This window comes from Dendrobates tinctorius, unplaced genomic scaffold (assembly GCF_039654945.1).
Source record: "Dendrobates tinctorius isolate UK_male_01 unplaced genomic scaffold, ASM3965494v1 ptg000016l, whole genome shotgun sequence".
Lineage (NCBI taxonomy): Eukaryota > Metazoa > Chordata > Amphibia > Anura > Dendrobatidae > Dendrobates > Dendrobates tinctorius.
The window spans coordinates 1,856,699-1,875,620 of NW_027361684.1; the positions used below are offsets into that span (position 1 = coordinate 1,856,699).

The 18,922-nt window shown below is 45.5% G+C and overlaps 1 protein-coding gene across 2 annotated transcripts in view; it reads right to left on the bottom strand.

Annotated features, from left to right (window-relative positions):
- Nucleotides 1-16,019: 16,019 nt before the first annotated feature.
- The window catches only part of ASB9 (ankyrin repeat and SOCS box containing 9), a 55,117-nt gene continuing 52,214 nt past the window's right edge, over nt 16,020-18,922 (bottom strand). For both annotated transcript variants that reach the window (XM_073565245.1, XM_073565242.1), the window contains exon 8: nt 16,020-16,791. In XM_073565245.1, coding sequence (XP_073421346.1) covers nt 16,667-16,791 — 125 coding nt within the window. In that variant the 3' untranslated portion in view covers nt 16,020-16,666. The remainder of the gene's footprint in view (nt 16,792-18,922) is intronic.

An 18,922-nucleotide genomic window follows, 5' to 3' on the forward strand; every position in this document is an offset into this window, starting at 1 on the left:
AGATGATGTCAAGATTTTACATAGGGACACTTTTCGAAGATGATGTCTACCTCAAAGGACACTGCAAGAGATCCCGGCTGGGAGCGGTGTCCAGCACTTACAAGAATAATTGTTGAAAGTTTTAATGCAAAGTATTTTTTGATAATGATGTGTCTTATGAGAATACTTGTAACTAGGAAATGGCTTTTATATAGAGTGAGAAATGTTTTGATATGAGAGATTTGAATAAAGAGTTGAAAATGTGAATGGTGAACCAGGTATCACAGGTGTCACTTGAAAGAGAGTAGAAAATGTGCACTGGAGATAGAAGAAAGGTGTACTAGAGAAGGAAAGATGAAGAATACTGAAGTGATGGTGAGTCACAGATAACAGCACTTAGAATTACGTAAAGTATGAAAAATTGCACTTTTTGACTTGAAAATTAGATAGTTAATTAAGAATTGTTTGTAACGTTCAAGAAACAATGCCTCCTATATTAGGAAGTTTAGTATAAGAAATGTTTATGCAGCATTACAAAATTTTGTATGTTCCTGTACTGTCAACTTTGTTGTCTTGCAGCCCTCGGACGCGCTGTGTTTAACGGGGGGTATGTGGCGCCCCTGAGGCTCAGTCGCCACAGAGGTACTGCACCTTCTCCTAAGATGTAGTGCCCCACCATCCAGGTAACGTGGGAACTCCTTTCCACACTCCAACACTCGCACCCCACACAACAGGGTAGTTTTGCACAACCACATTGCAGCTCAGTGCTTAGAGAGTAGCAGAGCACCTTTGGTGGTTCCCTGCTTGGAACACTGGATGTGCTGGGAGGTGGGTGGAGTTGAGATACAAAAAAGAGTGGGAAAGTGTAGGATTAGAGGTCAGTCTGACAGAAGGTCAGTCTGATAGGAAGTCACTCAGACAGGAGTGAGGATCCCTGGAAGAAGGGATGGAGGAAGGAGTGCTGCAGCTGCCTCAGTGATCTGAGCCAGCTGGCACGGGAAAGGAAAAGAAGGAGAAAGACGTAGAACTGATCCCTAAGCTTCCATAAGAGAGAGAAAGACAAGTACGGAATGAAGGAGTAGGAGAATAGAGAGGACGTGGGTTGGAAGAGGAACCCTGCCTATAGGTTCTCAGCGCAAGGCCGGGGCCCAGTCCCCGAGGTTGTATGGACACTTATGGTTCTGCAGCAGACACCGGTGGAGTAGTTGGCTGTAAATGCACTACTCCCATCTAAGACTTGGGGCACAACAGCAACTGATTAGAGAGCTGGGGCTCAGGAGAAGGGAGTCCCCGAAGCAGGCTACAGCTGTCTGCCGTACAAGTAGAGTTCTTGGGAACATCTGTCAGGAGGAACTCCAGTGTATCACGGTACTGGAGATCTTCATACTTAAAGGCGCTATAGAGGAGTCGTTCAGGAAAGGTACATGTTGGCGGAGTGTTGGAGAGGAGCTTTCCATCTGGCCTGGAGGTTGGCTGAGTCTCTGACCCGGAGGACACGGCACGGAGGCAGGCACCATTGTGTACCGCAGACTGTGAGTAAAGCTTTGGAACTACAAGCCCCGGTCCTCCATTCATTCTTGCGCCAACCCGCTCAGCACCGCTACATCTGGGTACCATCCTTTGCACTGCCTGTGCCTCTCCTCATCCATTGCAACTACACAGCCCTGGGGCAATAGCTACACCTGTGGGGAGCTACACCATCTATGCTGCAACACACGACCAGCCCCAGGGGATCCGCATGCAGCGTCGGCCTAACATCTCACTTGCCGAGCACCACAGGTGGCATCACAAACTATTCCACTTAAACTACATTACAAACTTCCATCTATTTTTGGGCACCCAGGGCCATGGACCGGGTCACCGCTGCTGTGACACATCCCCCTGACACCGGCCCGGTACCGAGTACCCCACGGCCCTGGGAGGGCGACCCAACAGGAGACCATGATACTGCTATTTTTATTACCTCCCAATTTTCTGTGTGCTAATATATCTTGTTCCCCTTTAATAACCCCAACCTCTGGAGGCAAGTAAAGCGTGCAATGATCATATCTCTCTGGGTACATTGCTCATCGGTTATGAGGTGTTCACATGATGTGACTTTCCTGCTAACTGTCAATACATCGTAGTGTGAATTCTGCTCCTGGGCTTTAAATCTCACTCTCCTTACAAATTAACCACCGTTTTAAATGCAAACATCAATAAAGCTGTCCGGGTCGCAGATCCCAGACTCAGTAACAATCCCTATAGCTATCTATAAAAACAAGAAAAGATGCGTGATACAGTCAATACACAAACCTCAGGATTTTAAACATTAACTTTATTTTATTTCTGATATAATTTCTCACCTCCGAGATAGAAAACTTTCCATGTAAGAGCTACCATCAGTACTTTTGTCCGAAATGCAGGTAATTATTTCAATAGTGCTAATATTGACCGGCAAAATAATTTGCATTGGTTGCTGAGAAAAATAAATCAATATCAATAAAGTATAATGACTTCGCAATTACACAGAAAAGTCATAGGGAGCAAGTAGGTGATGAAACTAAAACTACTGTGTGGCTTTAGTGCCACCTGCTGTATATCAGAGGTAAGACAAGGAGAAAGATACAGCGATGACTTCAATACGTTGAATCTGCAGCCCGATCTCTGGACAGCATGGTATAGAGAAGGAAAATCTGAGCAGAATGATGTATAGGTTTGTTGTAAAAGATTCAGTATAACTTGTATTTTATTCATTGAAGTCCCTGTTTATAGCATATGACTCCAGTGGGCGGTCCTACTAGTGATTGACAGCTATCTCTGCCATGCACGTCATACAGGGAAGACTTTCAATCGGTGAGTAGGATCGCCCGCTGGACTCATATGCATAAACAAGGGATTTCAATGAATAAAATGAAGGATTGACTACTGTGTAAAATGTATATTAATCTGATCAGCCCCTCCTTCTCTATAACATCCTGCCAGCAGATCAGATGCCAATTTTATATGACAGGTTCCCTTTAAAGGTCTGTTTCCTTAATTTAAAGTGAGCTCCTCTCTCTGTTACACCGTATCACCACAGTATCCCTATTTTCCGGATGACACTGACATCCCTAAAGTGATGGCTGCTGAGTCGAAAAGAACAATAATATTTGGAGAAAGTGAGGGGAACCATTCAATAGGGGTATTGAACCTCCGTCATTTATTTGGACCCCATGTCTATGATTATCTTGGTAGTATTTCTGTGGAGATTGAAGCACCTCATTTGTGGGTCGCCTGGTGGTGTCCAGATAATCCGGATGGCGTTGGGGGCAGCATATGTCACACTCTGTCCCTTCCCTACATTTGCGATGACTCAGGGAGAGGGTAGTAGCAAAAGCTAGAGGATGCTGAGTGGTTACAGACCAGTGGCACGGGTTTGGACATAATAAAATAGATATGTTTCAGATCATTAAAAAGTGCTTAAGGCGTGCCCTAATACAGTCATCTCCAACATTTATTGCCTTGAGAGCCATATTCATCTCTGATAGAGGATTGCGAACGACATCTAGAACCTCCTGATTAGCGACCTCCTCCAGTTCACACCTTCCCCACAGCAGTGACATCCAAAGTCCTTATGATAGATATAATGAAAGCCAAGTCTTCCGCACAGAAATTCCACCAAGGAAGTAACTTGCATCCAGGAGTGCCCAGCGCCCATCCTACCTTTTCATATCTTGCTTCAAGCACTCCTTCTATCTGGCAGTATTATCCTATGTCCAGTTTTACTTAATTTATTTCTCCAAGGTCAACGTCTGTATATTCACATCCAGATCTTCTATGCAGAGTTACTCAAAGAAGTCACCTTCTGGTCTTCATAGATCTTTCCTAGACCTGGTGCTAATGCACCAAGATGGCAGACAGCCATAAATCACACATCATGGTCCCGCAAGCCACATGTGGCTCCCGAGCCACTGGTGGGGATCCCTGACCTAATAAATCCATTGCAAAAAATATTTGATAAGGCAGCACAGAACAGGACGAAAGGGAACATGTCAGCTGGTTCTTAGACCCTCAGCTAACTTTATCTATATACAGAATCAGAAATGCTGATGACGTCCAAATCTTTGTATTACATGTCCATGCCTCCATTATCTTGGAAGTAAGCAACAAATGTATATGCAAATTCACTCATAAATGCAGGGGCTTGGCCTTCACTTATAGCTTTCCATCGTCTGCGCCCAACACTAGCCTTCTGACTGTGATTGACTGCTAACTGTCTGATCCGCGGCCCTGCCCGAGATCTCATGTAAAAAGCTGCAACAAAGCGGTCTATAGGAGCGCTAAAGGAGAGGCAGAAACCAAAAAAGGGGTTTAAAACTCAACATTTATTCTTCCTCCAATACCCACAACGCGTTTCTACGGTCACAGCCGTCTTCCTCAGGTGGAATGAAGGAACCATCCATTGTTACAGCTAGAGTTGAGCGAAACGGGTCGAAAAATTTGAAAAGTCGCCGACTTTTGGTAAAGTCGGGTTTCATGAAACAAAACCCGACCCTAGGGTGAGGTCGGCCACGAGCTCGGCGACTTTAGCGCCAAAGTCGCGTTTCAAAAGTTTGTTTTTCGCCCTTTTTCAGCCAATCAGGATCCACGGACACTGTGGGCAACGTGATGACATAGGCAGGGGTCACCACCATCTTTGAGAAGGGCATGCAAGTGATTGGCTTGCTTTGGGGGGCGTCACAGGGGGTATAAAAGGGCGTGCACGCCGACCGCCATGTTACTCATGCTGATCTCAGAATAGGGAGAGCTGCTGCTGCTGATTCTGTAGGGAGAGCGTTAGGCAGGGAAGAAGACACCAAAAACTGCTTCTGCTGCTAGCGATTTTGCCTGTACAACACACCAGTCACTGTGTGTGCAGTGCAAGTGGAGGCTATATTTTGCTGGATCAGCTGTGTTGGTTGTTAGACTGCCTTATAAGGCTTCCTGATAGCTGCATTGCTGTTTTCCCACTGCTCTGCAAACTACTTTTTTAAAAGCAATCCAAATTTTTTATTTTTGTCCTGGTGAGGTACTGAGCGTGCATTTTTTCACACCATACAGCGGTGTACGCTCCTCACATAGTACCGTGTAACTGCTGTTATCACGGCCACAGTGGAGCTATCTGTGTGTGACTGTAAGAATAAGTCGAGGACATGTTCCATTCTTACAGACCTCCACCTTCTAGTTTTGTCTGGTTTTCAAACAGTTAAGTATATTTGCTGTTTGATCACATTTAAAACTATAGAGAGACAGCATGTGTCTGTCCGTATACTTAAAATACACGGAGCTTGACAATTTTACGGACACCGGACAGCGGTGTACGTGCACGCTCCTCTCTCAGTACCGTGTAACGGCTGTTATTACGGCCACAGTGAAGCTATCTGTGTGTGACTCTGTAAGAATAAGTCGAGGACCTGTTCCATTCTTACACACCTCCACCTTCTAGTTTTGTCTGGTTTTCAAACAGTTAAGTATATTTGCTGTTTGATCACATTCAAAACTATAGAGAGACAGCGTGTGTCAGTCCGTATACTTAAAAAACACGGAGCTTGACAATTTTACGGACACCGGACAGCGGTGTACGTGCACGCTGCTTTCTCAGTACCGTGTAACGGCTGTTATCACGGCCACAGTGAAGCTATCTGTGTGTGACTCTGTAAGAATAAGTCGAGGACCTATTCCGTTCTTACAGACCTCTACCTTCTAGTTTTGTCTGGTTTTCAAACAGTTAAGTATATTTGCTGTTTGATCACATTCAAAACTATAGAGAGACAGCGTGTGTCAGTCCGTATACTTAAAAAACACGGAGCTTGACAATTTTACGGACACCGGACAGCGGTGTACGTGCACGCTCCTTTCTCAGTACCGTGTAACGGCTGTTATCACGGCCACAGTGAAGCTATCTGTGTGTGACTCTGTAAGAATAAGTCGAGGACCTGTTCCGTTCTTACAGACCTACACTTTAGGGAGATTCCTATTCTGCCCAATTCTATATACACCTTGTAGTTTGTCATACACTAGCCAATTTCTGCCTGTGACATAGTGGTGTGATATTCACTGGGCCTCACACAATCCAACAGTGTCCACAAGTGTGTTCAGAAATTCTACATCTCCCCTGTCCTATAGTGACATTTTTCACACCTACGACATTGAGCCTGTGACATAGCGGTGTTATATTCACTGGGCCTCACACAATCCAACAGTGTCCACAAGTGTGTTCAGAAATTCTACATCTCCCCTGTCCTATAGTGACATTTTTCACACCTGCGACATTGAGACTGTGACATAGCGGTGTGATATTCACTGGGCCTCACACAATCCAACAGTGTCCACAAGTGTGTTCAGAAATTCTACATCTCCCCTGTCCTATAGTGACATTTTTCACACCTGTGACATTGAGACTGTTACATAGCGGTGTGATATTCACTGGGCCTCACACAATCCAACAGTGTCCACAAGTGTGTTCAGAAATTCTGCATCTCCCCTGTCTTATAGTGACAATTTTCACTCCTGCGACATTGAAACTGTGACATAGCGGTGTCACTGGGCCTCACACAATCCAACAGTGTCCGCAAGTGTGTTCAGAAATTCTACATCTCCCCTGTCATATAGTGACATTTTTCACACCTACGACATTGAGCCTGTGACACAGCCGTGGGATATTCACTGGGCCTCACACAATCCAACAGTGTCCACAAGTGTGTTCAGAAATTCTACATCTCCCCTGTCCTATAGTGAGATTTTTCACACCTACGACATTGAGACTGTGATATAGCGGTGTGATATTCACTGGGCCTCACAAAATCCAACAGTGTCCACAAGTGTGTTCAGAAATTCTACATCTCCCCTGTCCTATATACATCTTGTACCTTGTTTTACATTACTATATAGTTTGTGGGATTTTGTGTACATTTTTACCAAAAATGAGGAAGGCTGGTGGAAGAGGCCATGGAATTGGGCGGGGGTTGCCAGCTGGTAATGATGGTGTTGGTGGTGGATCTGATGGTAGTGGCAAAAGCAAAATAGGACCGAATGCAGGAGGTGTTGAGCCTGCGTCATCGTCTGGCTCCACAAGGCCTCGAAGGCTTAGTTTTCTAGGAGTTGGCAAACCGCTTTTAAAGCTAGAGCTTCAGGAAAAAGTTTTGGCTTACATTGCTGACTCAGCCTCCAGCTCTATCGCCTCCTCTTCTGAAGTTGAAAAAAATAAAAGCACTGAGTCGTCATTGGAGGCTCATGTTCATGAACCACACCTTTCCTTGTGTCCTTCACCCCAACCAAGATTGAAGGATGACGCAGGCCATACAACTGATTACTCCATGGAGCTGTTTTCACATACCATGCCTGGGTTATCAAGTGAAATGGTGAATTACCCAGGCCAAGATGAATCTGACATGGAGTGCACTGATGCACAGCCGCTGATAGATGATTCTGCTGGTACATTCAGTCAGAGCACTACATTGTCCTCGCAGTGTAATGAACCAGATTCTGACCCTGATGAGACTCAGGTGCCCCTTCCCGCATACTATACCACCATACACGGTGACACAGAGGAAGGTGCTCATAACATTGAAGAGGAGGTGATGGATGACCCAGTAGTTGACCCAGATTGGCATCCATTGGGGGAAGAGGGTGCTGCTTCCAATAGCTCAGATGAGGAGGAGGAGCATCCACAGCAGACATCGACATCGCAACAGCTGATATCTGGCAGGCCCGGAGCACTCCAAAGACAGGTTCCAAAAATCAAAAGAGTTGCTGGACAGCTTGTCCAGACGGTCAAAATAGCACAGCATGCTAGGCCGCAAAATGTCTTCCAAAGTAGGAAGAGTGCAGAGTGGCACTTTTTTTAACAAAATCCTCATGATCAGGCCAAGGTTATCTGTAAGAAGTGCGCAAAGACCTTTAGCCGAGGGAAAAATCTGAAAAATTTGAATACCAGTTGCATGCTTAGACATTTAACCAGCATGCACTTGCAAGCGTGGACACAACACCAAACCTCAAGTACCACATGTGCAACTGATCACAAAGAAGGTAGTCAGCAACGCTACATTGTTTCCCCCACTGTAAGCCCACCGGTTAGCACAGCAGCAAATGTTGAGGTGTTGTTGCAAGGCCAAAGCAGTCAGGGAATCCCACTGTTATATCAATGAAAGACTGAATCTAGGCCATCAGAAAGAACACCAACTCCATCACCATCATCAACACTCTCTCAGTCCGCCCTGTCCACCGCTAGTTCCACCATATGCAGCTCTCAAGTCCAGCTCACCCTCCCAGAGACTATGAGTAGGTCAAGAAAGTACTCAGTCTCTCATTCGCGTACACTGGGTTTGAACGCCCACATTGCCAAACTAATCTCGTTAGAGATGATGCCCTATCAGTTGGTGGAAAGCGCAGCTTTCCGCGAACTCATGGCCTATGCAGTACCACGCTATGACCTACCCAGTCGCCACTTCTTCTCTCGCAAAGCCATCCCAGCCCTCCACCATCATGTGAAAGACCGCATTGTCCATGCACTCAAGCAGTCAGTGAGTGGAAAGGTGCACCTCACAACAGATGCATGGTCCAGTCGGCATGGCCAGGGCCGTTACGTGTCCATCACTGCGCACTGGGTTAATGTGGTGGATGCAGGGTCCACAGAGGACAGCGGTGGTGGGACAGTGCTGCCTAGCCCACAGTATAGGAAACAGTTGGCTGTAGGCGTTCGACCCTCCTCCTCCTCCTCCTCCAGAAGCGAAAGCTCGTCCACAGAGCGCAGTCGTACGAGCACTCCATCTGCAGCTGCCACTGTTGCACACGAGGTGTGCCCCTATCGAGCAGCTAGTGGAAAGCGTCAGCAGGCTGTGTTGCAGATGATGTGTTTGGGCGACAGACACACCGCGGAGGTGCTGTCCGAGTACTTTCAGCGACAAACTGAGTCATGGCTGGGCAGTATACATCTTGAGGCAGGCAAGGTAGTTAGTGATAACGGCCGTAATTTTGTGGCAGCCATAGCCCTTTCAAAACTCAGCCACATACCTTGCTTGGCTCACACCTTGAACCTGGTGGTGCAGTGCTTCCTCAACAATTATCCAATTATCCGGAGTTATCAGCCCTGCTCCAGAAGGTGCGAAGACTGTGCGCGCACATCCGCCGGTTGCCTGTACACTCCATTCGTATGCAGAAGATGCAGCGATTGGTCCACCTTCCCAACCACCGCCTCATTATCGACATTGCAACAAGGTGGAACTCCACCCTGCACATGGTTGACCGGCTGTGAGAACAGAGGCAGGACATAATGCATTTGTGGGAGGTTACACGGCCAGGCACTTTGAGAGCAGACATGGAGTTGACAGGTGTGCAGTGGTCGAAGCTAAAAGACCTCTGTAAAGTCCTTCAGTGTTTTGAGGAATGCACACGGCTGGTAAGCGCAGACGACGCCATCCTAAGCATGAGCATCCCACTTATGCGTCTGCTCATGCAAACTTTGACGCACCTTAAGGAGCAGGCGTCTGCAGCCAATGTTGACGAGGAGGAAGAGGAGGAGGGAATCCTTGATGACATTCAGCCATTGTCTGCTCAGGGACCTCTCCTGGACGAGGTGGAGGAAGAAGAGGAGGAGGAGGATGATGATGGGGATGATTACTTAGGGGAGGAGGATGCATCTCGTGGGGCAAGTGAAAATGTTGGTGTGGCAAGGTCTGGTACAGGGTTTGTGCGTGACTGGAGGGATGTGGATTTGCCAGAAAGTGCTCCTCCAACCAGCACTCGCAGTGCATCATTGACACCGGGAACATTGGCCCACATGTCAGATTATGCCTTGCAGATCCTAAAAAGGGACCCCCGCATTGCCAAAATGATGAACGATGACGACTACTGGTTGGCCAGCATCCTGAATCCACGCTACAAATTACAAAACATCATGCCACAGGAGAACCTTGACCTAATATTGGCTAATAAGCAAGCAACTCTGGTAAACCGGTTGGTTGAGGCATTCCCAGCACACAGCAGCGGTGATGGTTCTCACACGAGCCGTACGGGCCGGGGGCAGCTTGGCAGAGGTGTTCGTGGTGCACACAGCAGAAGTGGCGTTGGAGACAGGGGTTTCATGACAATGTTGTGGACTGATTTTTCAAGTACCGCTCACACAACTGGTAATACTGCATCGATGGAAAGTGACAGGAGACAGCAGTTGTCAACTATGGTTACAAACTACTTCTCCTCCCATATCGATGTTCTCCCGCACAGGTCATTCCTCTTTGACTATTGGGCCGCTAAACTGGACACCTGGCCTGAATTGGCACAATATGCCTTACAGGAGCTCGCTTGCCCAGCTGCAAGTGTGCTATCGGAAAGAGTCTTCAGTGCAGCTGGATCAATCCTGACAGAAAAAAGGACCCGTCTGTCAACCCAAAATATGGATGATCTAACCTTCATTAAAATGAACCATGCATGGGTTTCCAAGGATTTTGTCCCACCTTCCCTTGATGACACATAGGTTGCCAGAAAAATGGCTTGCTTTGGTCCTCCTCCTATTCCGCGAACTTGACCTATTTCGCCTTTTGAAGCAGCTGAATGTCCCACATCAACATATGCCACTTTGTAAACCGCCCTAACTGGGCTGCCCCCCCATGGCCGGGGTCACCACCTAGCGCACGAAACCGTGCGAGTGCCGTTGCCCTGGACAGGTGGGTAGGCCGACTCTTGGGCGCGGGCACTGGCACAGGGTCCCTCATAGTGCAATCAAGTGTCTCTGACAGTGGTGGTGCACACCCGCCATCAGACACACCGCCGTACTATGAGGGGCCCAGTGCCAGTACCGACGCCCACGAGTGTGCCCCCCTTGCTTGGGTAGGGCCCCAGCATTTGCAATGTTTACCTCTCCCTGCTCCTCCGCTGTGTAGTCTGGGCTGTCAAATCCTTCACTGGGAGTGCCACTACAAATTGATTGACCTGAAAGATGATGGTTAAGATGTAGCTATTCCCTGTCCTGCTGGCCGGGCGCTAGCTCCAGATGATCAATGGCTTCCATTTCTTATGGACCTCGACTCACAATGACATGCAGTGGTGGTTTATCATCAGCTTTCACAGTTTTCCTACTCACAAACGTGTGACATTCCGGCGCACATTTTAAAATGTGCCCTCTTATGCCAATCAAATAGAATCGCCTACGGCCTGTGGCTTCTGTCTTTTGCACTCCAAAGTTACGTGACAGATCATGATAGCCAGTGAGCACCATGTTTACATCGCTCCCTGTGATAAAAATTTGATTGAGATGAGTAACAGTGATGGAATCAACGGAAGTGCGATACAGTAAGACTTTATTCACCAAAAAATGTTTTCACTGTCTCAACACACAAATTAATTGAGGGTCAGCATCGCCTATGAGAATTGTGAAGGAAGTTTTTCCCATGAATAGTAATTCCTAGATTTCTGCAATCACTAGCCTTTATGTCAGTAATTGTATGCATCTCATTTCCTATTGCAGAGAGGCTGGACTGTATTACTGAGACAGAAATATATATGAAGATTTAAAAATAACACCAAAAGTATATAGTTGTGTACGCCTCAAATGCATTTCCTTTTTTCCACTTTTTAAATTGCTGTGTAATCCATACTGAGAACATGGAGATTTTACATGTTTAAACTATGCTATATATACCTGCTATCCAGTGATAAAGTACCCTTTCTCAACTTTGTACAATCTGGTCAAATCCATACTGGGCCTGAGAACATCTGAGTCTGCCTCCTGATCTATAGACATATATTTTTAATGTGTAAACTAGGCTACATATATACGTGTTATCCGGTGAAACTGTACCCTTTATCAACTTTCTACAATGTTGTTGAATCCATACTGGGCCTGAGAACGGCTGCCGAGCTGTTAAGCAAGCTACAGCACCTGTGGTTTGGACACGTAATTCTTTCAGGAATGACGGTTAGGCCTAACTCCGGAATTGCGGTTGACCTGAACTTACTGGGAAATCATCGTTCGCAGGGAATAATCTGAATCCCAGATCCCCATCACTAATGGAGTTCAGCAGGTTATCTGCACCTGTAAGCGACAAAAGCTGGTCCTTTCAGTGTAGCGTGCATGCAGCCCTGGACATGTACAGGAATGCTAGACCTGTTATTGCTCGATCTCACGTGCCAGAGCCTCGCTTATCCCTCTAGTAAGCTTGACGCGTACTGCGGGGGCATGCCGGAGTCTCGGTTGTTAACGGAATAAAGCTGAGAAATCGCTAGCACAACTACAAACACACGTACCACACCACACACAGAATCGACAAAGCTTTCAAAGTGTGCATCTTTTCTTTAGGTGGCATGGTTGTGGTTTCCCGGGTGGAGTCCAATTAAGCCACAGGCTCCACTCCTGGTGGTGCCCTTTTGGACAATCCTTTAAGGTTCAGCTTTGCAATCATACTGCCCCCGGAAACCAAAAACTTTGCCTTCATGGACGCTGTTTGGAGGTTCGTGGGAATAACGCCGCCCGATCAGCAGTCGGCATATGGGTCGCCCTCACAGGGCTGTGGGGTACTCGGTACCGGGCCGGTGTCAGTGGGATGTGTCACAGCAGCGGTGACCCGGACGGTGGCCCTGGGACTGATGGTGTTGTGCAGCAAAGATGGTGAAGCTCCCCACAGGTGGAGCTGGAGTCCCAGGGAAGTGTAGATGTAGTGATAGGGGAAAGGCACAGGCGGTGTAGGTGCTGGTACCCAGATGTAGCGGTGCTGGAATAACTGTAGGACACCAGAGCATGCAGTTCCAAAGCTTTAATCACAGTCTGCAGGTTACACAGATGCCTGCCTCCGTGCTGTGTCCTCCGGGTCAGGACCTCAGCCAACCTCCGGGACCAAAATGGAAAGCTCCCTTCCAACACTCCGCCAACATGTACCTTCCTGAACGTCTCCTTTCTAGCGCTTGTGGGGGAAGCACTCACAAGACCGTGGTTCACTGATGCGCCTCCTGTCTAACAGGTGTTCCTCAGACTTGTATGGCAGACAGCTGTAACATTTTCCTTCTGGCTCCCACACGTCGATGCTGGGGCCTCCGAGCCTTAGTTGGGTACAGAGCATTTATAGCTGCTACTTCCCCCGGTTTCTGCTGCAGGAACGTCAGTGCCCCTACAAACTCGGACACCGGAATCAGGACCATGCGCTCCAGCTAGGAGTGAGCCTTAACTCTGCTCATCCTCCAGCTCCCCTTCTCATGTCCACACACTTCCCCTTCCCTGCACAGAGTTCCCTAACTTACCTCCTCCCGACCACAGAGAGCAGCTCCTCAGCAGTCAGGTTCAGTGGTCTCCCTGCTAGCCTGGAGTGGGAAATGTGTTGTGTGTTGGTTTCACTGCTAGAGAGATCCTTCGTTACTCCCAAGCTTGACAACACACTCCCTAGGAGGAAGGTAATGCCACCGTGGCAACCGTACTCTTGGGGACGCCACAAGTGCACTGAGGCCCAGCCACTGCTGGATGATGCTGCTGGTACATTGACCCAGACCACTACATTCCCCTCGCACTCTACACTGCCAGAATCTGACCCAGAGGAATCTCAGGTTCCCCTTCCCACATACTATACCACCTTACAAGTTGACAAAGAGGAAGGTGCAGATGAAAGTGCAGGTTTCTTGAGCAGGTGGGGGGGGCATACTCATGGGCAAGAGCACTGGCACAGGGCACCGCATAGTACGCAAAAGTGTCTCTGCCGGTGGGAGGGCCTAAACAGCCAAGTGCAGTGAGATGGAAGATGGGGACGACAAGGAGTTCAGAGTAGTGCAGGGATTCCCTTGCAAGGAGACTTATGTAATTGTTTTCAATGTTGGGACAGCAATTTTTGGGGAGCACTATACTCTGGTGAATGATATATGGGGCCCACCATACACTGGAGCATTCCAAAGGTGGACATCAGACACTGGAGCAGCATTTACAGGGCCCATTATACACTAGAGCAGTAGAAATGGGGCCCATTATATATGGAGCATTATTTGGGCCCATAAGACAGTGGAGCTTCATCCATTGGGACCAACATATACTATAGCATTATGTGGAGCGCATCATATATGGTTTGAAACATTATATGGGATCAATGATTCCATATGGAGAAATATATGGGCCTCATTACTCTGTATAGCGCACTAAGCGCTGGCCATAATACTGTATGGTTATATACTGTCTGTTTTTGGAGGTTTTGGAGAATTTAAAATGGATATCAGTCATGAGATGTAAGAAGTGAAGTATTTTTCATTGTACTATACTGCTATTTCTCTGCCATATCGGAGCAGCATGAGTTGTGGTATGCGTTAAAGGGGCGCTCTTTGGCCCTGGGCCCACGAAAACCTGGAGCCAGCCCTACCCCCCCACAACTGTAGCCAAATAACCCCCATTTTTCAGTGCGTAACTAGTATTATGAAGTAAATTAAGGTTGACAAGCTTAAGTAATAAGAATTGATGCTTTTTGGCATTCAAATGGGCACTGTAGGTGTGTTTCCTGTCCTCCTCTCACTGCCGACTTTAATTCCCCATTGACTTACATTGGGTTTCGTGTTTCGGTCGGACCCCCGACTTTTCACTATAGTCGGCCGATTTTGCTAGACCCGACTTTTGGAAAAGTCGGGTTTCATGAAACGAAACTCGACCCTAAAAAACCAAAAGTCGCTCAACTCTAGTTACAGCCTTTAAAGGTAGCCCTAATTGGAACAACCCACAATCCTATGCAACCTCACCTTGATGTTACGCGTTAACCCCTACAACTCCAATAAAAACATTATAAAAAACTTATTCATTATACAATCGTTATACATATTACAGATTACAACATTCAACCTCATCAATATTCCATAAAAAAACTGATAATGAACCCTGTCCAAGTGATAAAATCCCCCCCAAAAAAGGAGAAGCTTTTCCTGAAAAAAAAAAAAAGTCTTTTTAAAAAATTCACACATTACACATAAAAAGAGAAATCAATCCTTTTTAGGAAAAGCTTCTCCTTTTTTGGGGGGATTTTATCACTTGGACAGGGTTCATTATCAGTTTTTTATGGAATATTGATGAGGTTGAATGTTGTAATCTGTAATATGTATAATGATTTTAGAATGAATAAGTTTTTCATGCTTTTATTGGAGTTGTAGGGGTTAATGCGTAACATCAAGGTGAGGTTTCATAGGATTGTGGGTTGTTCCAATTAGGGCTACCTTTAAAGGCTGTAACAATGGATGCTTCCTTAATTCACCTGAAGAAGACGGATGTGACCGTAGAAACGCGTTGTGGGTATTGGAGGAAGAATAAATGTTGAGTTTTAAACCCCTTTTTTGGTTTCTGCCTCTCCTTTAGCGCTCCTATAGACCGCTTTGTTGCAGCTTTTTACTAAATTTCCTCTTTTTGAGGACTAGCGGCAGGAGCAGCTTGGAGGGCAGTAGTTTGCGGGAGTACTTGTGGTTGCTGTGCGTTGCTGAGAAGCTCCAGGATCCTTGGCAATTTACTCATGGCTGGGGTCAGTTACGGGATCACGTCCGGAAGCCGGTGAGGGACGGACCGGACAGGAGAGCGAAGTTTGCTGACAGCACGTGCGGTGCCCCCCTGGGTTGAGAGGACACGTTCCCCACCCACCATTGACGTTCACACCGTGGTTGTGCAAGGGTGGCACAACCTTCTAAGGTGAGCACCCTGTTTATCTAGTTAGGGAATTTAATTTTAATACAGGCACACTCATTGCGCCTCTCTTTTCATCATTTTTTTCGAGATCTCATGTAGGTGCTGACATTCCCCTGGTTGGCACATCCACACACATTGCGAGAGTCGGACTATTGATCTGGGCTTCTTCACCCTTGGAGTGTTCATCAGTGTGCTGGTTGCGAAACGTCGTAAAGGCGTTTTACCTGTTTCAGTCCCTATTGTAGTTTATTTGTTAAAATAAACTTTATATATACAGTATGTTTGTGTAGAAGTGTTTGGCCTATCTTCATTTACTTTGAGGGGTCCTGCTCTGGGTCAGCACAGCTTTAGTTATTTCTGTAACTTTCAGACATATACAGTATGAGGGATGAGACTGAAGGATACAGGACTATCTCAGTGAAGGACTTGGAAAACACATTTATAAATATTCACAAATAAACATGGCAGAAATCAAATTTGTGTCTTTAGTAATTGTAATATTTCCTAAAAGATAACTCTGATTAATGTGATTGTGTATATACATAGCAGATTTACAACTTAAATTTCTAGATGAACAATCTGTTGCATATTACAATAGCAGTAATCTAAGTGAGATTTTGTGTAAATTGACTAATGATGGGAATTTCGGCCCAGATTTGCAAAAGGCTGAAAAGTATATAAAAAAAATCTGCTATATTTCCACAATAAAGTCTGCAGTGATTTTATTTCTTTTTAGGTTTAAAGTGCATAATTTTAGTAAATTCTTCAGAATATAAATCCTAGGTGCACTTAAAATTCAGTGTACATCATCTATTCTATTGTTGTGAGCCACAAGTATCAAACAGCGAAAGGGTGAGCAAATGATTAGTCAGATTGTAGGTTCTGGGTCATAAGGACACATTTCCATATAAGTTTTAGGCATAAAAATCTGACAACAGAAAGACACAATTATCTGTGTTTTTATAGTATATATTTAAAATACAGTAGGTCCATAGAAATCGTTCAAGTCATATCAGGTCATCATTATTTTATATTACAATTTACATAGAATGGAACTAAACTTCCTCATCGGTGCAAAAGATATTGTTTTAAAGTATCTGGAATCAAAAGCTGATAAATCAAATGATGTTGTTTTTGTCCAAAGCACTTCCTAATACAGAGGCGGCATATCTGCTTCAAAGTCAGCGGCCCTGGGAAAAGAATTCCATAAATGTTAACAGCATAAAGTCACAGGGTAACATAAATAAGAAACAAGCACATCTGGTATGTAGAGTAGTGTCCAATCACAGCAGGGGATCATAACGAGGTATTGAATAGACCCTTCATGCAAAGCCATATATACTGTATATACAGTGGGGAAAATAAGTATTTGATACACTGATGATTTTTTAAGTTTTCCCACCTACAAACAATGGAGAGGTGTGTACTTCTTATCGTAGGTATACTTCAACTGTGAGAGACAGAATCTTAGAAAAAAATACAGAAAATCACATTGTATGATTTTCACATAATTAATTTGCATTTTATTGCATGAAATGAGTATTTCATACAATAGAAAAACAGAACTTAATATTTGGTACAGAAACCTTTATTTGCAATTACAGAGGTCAGACGTTTCCTGTTGTCCTTGACCAAGCTTGCACACACAGCAGCAGGGATTTTGGCCCACTCCTCCACAGAGATCTTCTCCAGATCTTTCAGGTTTCAGGGCTGTCGCTGGGCAACATTGAGTTTCAGCTCTCTTCACAGATTTTCTATTGGCTTCAGGTCTGGAAAATGGCTAGGAAGGACACTCCAGGACCTTGAAATGCTTCTAATGAAGCCACTCCTTAGTTGCCCTGGCTGTGTGTTTCAGGTCTTTATCATGCTGGAAGACCCAGCCACCACCCATCTTCAATGCTCTTACTGAGAGAAGAAGGTTGTTGGATAAAATCTTGCGATACATGACCATTGGCAATACATGGTCTTTGGTGAACTACAAATGGGCCAGGACATGTGCTGGTGTGAGCAGGAGGACCTTGCATGCCCTCCAGGATTTTAATCCATGACAGCATAATGGGAATTGGAATGTTTGAGACTGTGGTCCCAGCTCTCTTCAGGCCAATGACCAGGTCCTCCCGTATAGTTCTTAGCTGATTCCTGACCTTTCTCAGAATCATCCTTACCCCACAATGTATGATCTGGAACCCGAGGCCGAGGAAGATCAGTCATCTTGTGTTTCTTCCATTTTCTAATAATTGTGCCAACAGTTGTTGCCTTTTCACCCAGTTGCTTGCCTATTGTCCTGTAGCACATCCCTGCCTTGTGCAGGTCTACAATTTTGTACCTGGTGTCCTTAGCTCTTTGGTCTTGGCCATGTTGTAGAGGTTGGAGTGCGATTGACTGAGAGTGTGGACAGGTGTCTTTTATGCAGGTAACAAGTTCAAACAGGTGCAATTAATACCGGTAATAAGTGAAGAGTAGGAGGGCTTCTTAAAGAAAAACTAACAGATCTGTGAGAGCCAGAATTCTTGCTGGTTGGTAGGTGATCAAATACTTATGTCATGCAATAAAATGCAATTTAATTATTTAAAAATCATACAGTTTCATTTTCTGGTTATTATTTTTAGATTTTGACTATCACAGTTGAAGTGTGCGTACCATAAAAATTACAGACCTCTTTTTCGACTCTTTCACACATTAGTTTTTTTGGTACATGTACTATCCTTTATTTTCATAGATGGATTATGGACTGATTACAATCAATGTGCCTTTCGTGTGTCCTTTTTTTTGTGGACTGCTTACAAAAAAACAAAGAAAAATAGAGACATGTCATACTTTGATCGATTTTGCGGCTCAAACTCTCCAATGCAAGTCAATGTTCCCGTAAAAAAGAAAACGGATAGCACCCACGCTTCAACTGTGCGCTCAAGATTTTACTGTTTAATAGCGTGGAGAAGCTAAGAATATTTTTCATACGAGAAAAATGGATGCAGCAATTATTGTAAAAATTGACACATGAACCAAAAATAAATCCAGCCAGCCCATACTCCAGCTGAAATGACATTTTGAGGGCATATTGGGAGATTGATGGATTGGAAACAGAGGACAGACAAGGGTTTCCTCACACTTTCTCTTACCAAGTGTTCTCTTCAGCTAGATAACAGCCATTGTATACACCACATTCACACCCCAAATTCTGGTTTTGTCTCTGGTACCTCTTTATGAGAATGATACAGATGCTCTTGTGAGCTGTGTCTCATTACAGAGGTGTTTCATCATTAGTGACACAGCTGTTATTTCTGAGTCAATGAATAAGTAAATTAGGTCCCATTACACCTC